We start from the raw sequence: 5,713 nt of genomic DNA, 5'->3' as shown, positions 1-5,713 counted from the left end.
TTTCAGTATCTTATTTTGCATTACAAAAATACTGCAAGTAAAAGGAAAACTAGACCTTTGGTGTTACCTGGTGATCATTTATCCATGTCTCAGTGTAGTACACAAGATGTAATCCCCTATCACCATGTAGCAATTCTGTAAGCAGGAAGCTCTCATACAGGAAAATACAGAAATACATCCACCTGCATGAAAGCTGAATATGCCACTAGTGATGACCGCATGCTGTATGCCTCAGTTTCGTTAAGAACCATGCAGAAGGCTTTCATCATACAGCTATGAAGTCAAGCAAGTCTTATTTTTCAGCAAGAAAAACGCCACAAGGCTATTGTATTGCAGATACATGGTGCAGCCATGACTGCAGTTAAAGATGACCACAAGCCACCATACATTCAAGCACTGAGAAAAGGTCCTTGTTCTCATTTTCTGGGAAATACAGTCAGGAGGCTAACCTTCCTGCCTGCTGTGCCCAAGGTGAGGTGCTGGGAGGGTGCAGGATGCTCCAGTGTCTGCCCAGGGCACCCAGCAGTGCCAACCAGGCCAGGGCTGGGGCAGCTGTACCCCCATGCCCTCGGGCGTTTGGTAGGGCAGTTTGCCACACACAACATCGTGCCAGGGCTGGCGTGCTGCCCTGTATCTCCAAAGGGGTCCGTGCATGTGGAGGGGTGTCTGTGGACATATAGTGTGGGGTGCCAGTGAAGGTGGCTGTTTCTCAAGGGTGGATCATTTTTCATCGAAGCAGGGAGGTCCCAAGGCTCCCTTTGGTCATGGTGGTGCTGGGCAGTCCAGGAGCCCCACTGCAGCAGGGACCTCATGTGTCCATCCTACAGGAGGCTGTGCCAAGCCAGTGGAGACAGGGCAAGCCTCCCCAGGCTCTCTGACCAGCTCCCACAACTCCCTCCTGCTGCTCCCCTGTCTACTCATGGCACCTGGGGTGCCCAGGCAGCACACATGGCTCTGCCACCCGTGGCATTGTCCTCAGATCATTGCTGTGGGTCAGTGGCCCCTTGTCCGAGCTGCTCTGCTGCTGCCTTTCTTGTTGCTGTGGGGAGCCACAAGCAGCAAGCAGAGGGCAATAAGAGAAACAGCAGGCCAAGGCCTTTCCTTTTATTTCCCCCTTGCACTGTATCTGTTTCTGACAGGATACAGCCTGTAGGTAAGATCTTTTCCCTGCAGCTTAATCTCAGGGTCTGTAGAGTTCTTGCTCTTCTTTTACCCAAACCCAAAGTAGGGGTAGGTCAGGCTTGAGACCTAAGGAACCGGAATGTGCATGAGTCCATGGGACTAATGAGATACATCTATGGGTCCTGAGGGAACTGGTAGATGAAGTTATAAAGCCACTATCCATTATATATGAGAAATCATGGCAGTCCAGTTATATTCCCACTGACTGAAAAAAAGGAAATATAACCCCCATTTTCACATCCCACCAGGTGGTTACAGCTTGAGTTTCCCAGAGGCAGGGCCAACCCCTGTCTTAGTTAATCTCTTTTAACAACCCATTTGGTGAGATTAACCTCTTGAATTCTGTGCACAGCATTCTAAGAGTGAGACCATTACCCAGGAGGCTGATAAAAAACATTACTTAAAATTGAGTAAGATTATATAGGTTGTAAAAAACCACACAACAGTATCACTCTCAAAACAACGGGTTACCGCTGGAAAAACTTAGCTAAATTAAAAACGTGCTAAAAGGTTAGAAACAGAGAGAGGGGGATTGAGAGAGAGAGAGATATGAAGAGAGAGAGATGAAGAAAGAGGGGATAGGAAAGATACCCCCACCCCTGGATCCAGCGATGATCTCAGCATGACATTCTGGTCCTTGGATGGTGGGTGTGCACCCCAAGCATTTGGAGTCTCCCTCTTTTATAGCACCTAGCTCTGCCTCTCTGGGTGAGGTTTGGCCTACTCTGTGCAGACTCAAGTGTTGGATTCAGGAAAGGTACTGGAAATAAGTCAGTGGGGCATGAGGATCCAGGTGATCACTTGGCTCCCCTGAATCAGGTTGATGGAGCAGTGGCCTTTATTCTCCTGTGTGTGCTCTGTTCTTAAACAGGAAAGTGGTCTTTTGTAAGATGACACTGCCTTCATGGGGCTTCTCTTGCCAGCCACTGTTCCTTGTCAAATAAGCACAGTGTCTGTTTATCAGGATGGCTACTGAAGGAGGGGCTCCCCATTCAAGGAGTGTCCAGTTTATTGGGGTGGTTACCAAACCAGGGGCTCTCCTTGTAAGAACAGTGTCCAGGTGGCTTATCAGATGAGGGTCCCATCCATGCACAAGGTCCAGTCTGTGGCTGTTTTGAGATGATTATTCATTTCACAACTCCATAAAGGGGGAAAAAAGTGGACCCAGGGAACTGCAGGCCTATCAGACTCACCTCTGTGCCTGGCAAGGTCATGGAGCAGAACCTCCTGGAAACAATGCGAGTGCACAGATAAAACATAGAGATGGTTGGTGACAGCCAGAATGACCTCACTAAGGGCAAATCATGCATGACAAATTTGGTGGCCTTCTACAATGGGGTTACAGCATTTGTGAATAAGGGAAGAGCAACCAACGTCATCTACCTGGACTTGTGCAAAGCATTTGACAATGTCCTGCACCACATCCTTGTCTCTAAACTGGGGCGACATGGACTTGACAGATGGACCACTCAGTGGATAAGGACTTAGCTGGATGGTCACACTCACAGCCTATGACTCCTCCTACTCCTTCCTCCTACTACTCAGGCCAGGTGATTACATTTTTTTGATTTATTTTTTTAAAATGGTATGATGCAATCACACAGCCACTTTGCCAAAAGACTGGGACCACTGTCCTTTCTGGTCAGCAGTCCCTTACTAACAGATGTTTCTGTATCTTGTTGCAGCATCACAACCACTCCACTTGCTGTTTCCTTCCCACTGGAAGTATTAGCCAGTATAACCAACCAAACTGTTATAAGTACTTTATTGATAGAATAGCATGCAGAATCCCCCAACCACTGAACAGTTCAGAGCCTAGTTGTATTTCCATGTGTGAAATGAAGATCCCATCTTTTTTTCATTTCAGTATGGAATCTTCGCTTGCTGGAAGGGAATAAAAAACAGTTAGGGACCAACAGTCACTCCCACACAAAGCATTTGTGGTATCAAAGGCTCTCGTTAATGCCAGTTTTTCTAGTCAGTTTTTTATGATTCCCACATCTGCCTATCCAACAGAAGTGTACTTCAGCACTTAGCAGTAAAGGCACTTTTTGGGCTTACTCATTAGTAAATTGCATTTTTCTGAACTGAATATGCAAATAAGCCCAGAAAAAGCCATCATTACAGATAAGTCTAATGATCCATCTTTAAAGAGTAATCTTCAACAACTGTACTGAGCTGCACAAAGTTCAAGCAACTGCTTTTCTAACTGAAAACCACACCAAAAACACATCACCTGTGTGACACTTTTAAATAAATGAAACATTCTCAAGAAATAGTAACAGGATTCCATTATTAGGTGGATTAACAACACTGTAATATGGCCTCTATCTCCAAAAATGCAAAAAGTTTCAGCCGAACCAGAAACCACCTAAAGGAGCCATTTATTTAGCCCATGACCACTGGAGGTTGTATGTTTGAGACAGTGAAAAGAGCTGTGCAAAATAGCTCTGTATCTAGTAAGTGATAGAATTCACTGGCTTGCCTATTTATCTCTATGTAGCTCCCTTAATTTTGCAGAGTTTTGTTCAACAGTAGTCTTGTTCAAGACAATGCAAAGGTCACAGTTTCCCAGGGAAATAGTTACTATCTGTGTAGCTGCACCAAGAACAGCTTGGATTATTCATCAGTTTTCTTAAAAGTTCTTCCTAACTGCAAGTCCATGAAAAAAAAAAACCTAGGCAAATTCAAGCCAGAGAGTACACTACTCTGCTGAGGAAAGACAGGGATCCTTTTTTAGAAATGAAAAAGGGACCATAAAAAAATATCCTAAGGATGGGGGAAAGTCTGCTACAGCAGGAAACACTACAGGGTGGAGGGTAATGAGAAAAAAAGCAACAGTGCTAATCCCAACTGACCAGCTTCAGCTTATTCTCTTCATGTCATTGACCTCTCACACTATGCTGATGGTATCAGTTAAAAATTTGTCTTGCAATCACAAGCAGTGGTCTAATGGCTTCTGGTTTTGGTCATCAATCACATTTGTGAGATTACTGCATGGAGGAATGTGTGCTGCATCCAGCTGAATAATGGACACTTAAGTAGTGTTAATACACAGTTCCAGTTACTCCTAACAGAACAAACAGCAGCTTTTAGAAGTTTGTTTTCTCAGTGGGAAGTCAGACAGCCATTTAACAAGGCCTGTTTGCTTCCAGAACTGTTTTTAACACTTCTTCTACGGATGCTCACATTCCAAAGAGCCTGCTGAGCAGCAGCACTATTCAGCTTTCGCATCGCCCTACCCACCGCACGCCCAGAAAGGCTGCAGCAGCAGCAGCAGCAGCAGCAGCAGCAGCAGCAGCAGCAGCAGGGCAGTCGGGCTGCAAGCCGCGCTGTGCGTGGGACGCATTCAGCAAACAAGAGGGGCTACCTTCCGCCAGCTCTTTGGCGATCCGCTCCAGCTCCTCGCGCTTCTTTTTCTCCTCCGCCTCTATTCTCCTCTCCTCCTCAGCAATGGGCTTCAGGTAGTCTGCGGGTAAAACACGGTGTTCCAGAACCCAGCGCAGGGCTCCACCCCTCCAGGCCCGCTCAGGAAGGCGCAGGCAGCAGCCCCGCCGGCGCAAAGGCCGCTCCGCACCAGGCGATGCCCCCGCGCCGGCGGGAGCCCGTTCCCGGGGGCTGCCCCCGCGGCGGGGAGGAGGAGGCGGGACGGGGAAATGGCGGCCGGGCCCGCCTCAAGGTGCCCTTGGGGGCGGCGCGGGGAGGGGGGGGGGGGGGAAGGAAGGGCCGCCCGGGGCGCCGCAACTCACCGTATCGCGTCTTGCCGTACACCATCCCCAGCAGCAGGGCCGAGTAGCGGGTGAACTGCGGGAGGCAGAGACAAGGACTCGCCCGTCACTCGGCTCACACGCACCGCACCGCATCGCGCCGCCAGGCCGGGCCCCGCGCCCCCCGCCCCGCCCCGCCCCGCCGCCCCCCGCCCCGGAGGAGCCGCCGCCCTCACCTTGATGAGCGGCGAGACCTGCACCGGCGGGACCATCCTGGCGGCGGTGACGGTGACGCCCGAGCTGGCGGTGCGGGACGGAAGGGGCGGGGCCGTGCGGGGGCGGGGCCGTGACGTCAGGCCCGGGGCGGGCCCCGCAGCGGGTGCGGGGGGGGCAGGGGCAGGGGCAGGGTCAGGGCCGCGGGGGTGCGGGGGGGTCCCGCAGAGCCGAAGGGAGCAGGGCCAGGATGCCCGGTCAGGGCAGCGGGAGCCGCGCCGGGTTTGCCGGGTTCCCCGCAGCGGCTTTGGCTGTGTCCTCCTCTCCAGCCTGCCGTGGGAGCTGGAATCGTCGTCAGAAGGAGATTCCTGCTGAGGTGTAAGAGAACTGAAGGCACTGGGCCTTTGTATCGGACATTAGGGGGAAATTTGTCACTGTGAGGGTGGTGAGACCCTGGCACAGGCTGCCCAGGGAAGCTGTGGCTGCCCCAGCCCTGGCAGTGTTCAAACCAGGCTGGATGGGGCTCCGAGCAGCCCGGGCTGGTGGGAGGTGTCCCTGCCCATGCAGGGGGGTTGGAACTAGATGACCTTTAAGGTCCCTTCCAACCCAAA

At 51.1% G+C, this 5,713-nt stretch overlaps 1 protein-coding gene across 1 annotated transcript; it reads right to left on the bottom strand.

The window, feature by feature from the left end:
• Positions 1–2,930: 2,930 nt before the first annotated feature.
• ATP5ME (ATP synthase membrane subunit e) lies at positions 2,931–5,230 on the bottom strand. Its single transcript, XM_051643426.1, has 4 exons — positions 5,126–5,230; positions 4,932–4,986; positions 4,553–4,651; positions 2,931–3,066 (listed from the first exon to the last, which is right to left on the bottom strand). The coding sequence occupies exons 1-4, from the start codon at positions 5,159–5,161 to the stop codon at positions 3,041–3,043; spliced, it is 216 nt and encodes a 71-aa protein (XP_051499386.1). The 5' UTR covers positions 5,162–5,230; the 3' UTR covers positions 2,931–3,040.
• Positions 5,231–5,713: the final 483 nt, after the last annotated feature.

This window comes from Apus apus, chromosome Z, assembly GCF_020740795.1.
Source record: "Apus apus isolate bApuApu2 chromosome Z, bApuApu2.pri.cur, whole genome shotgun sequence".
NCBI lineage: Eukaryota > Metazoa > Chordata > Aves > Apodiformes > Apodidae > Apus > Apus apus.
Note: the sequence above shows the minus strand (reverse complement) of the source record. Positions and strands in the feature narration are given on the sequence as shown.

Excerpts from the sequence above, each read along its gene's own strand:
- ATP5ME (XM_051643426.1), bottom strand. The coding sequence starts at position 5,161 with ATGGTCCCGCCGGTGCAGGTCTCGCCGCTCATCAAG. Across the intron at positions 4,987-5,125 it reads AGGTCTCGCCGCTCATCAAG|TTCACCCGCTACTCGGCCCT; the intron begins GTGAGGGCGGCG and ends TGCCTCCCGCAG. Across the intron at positions 4,652-4,931 it reads GTACGGCAAGACGCGATACG|ACTACCTGAAGCCCATTGCT; the intron begins GTGAGTTGCGGC and ends TTTTACCCGCAG.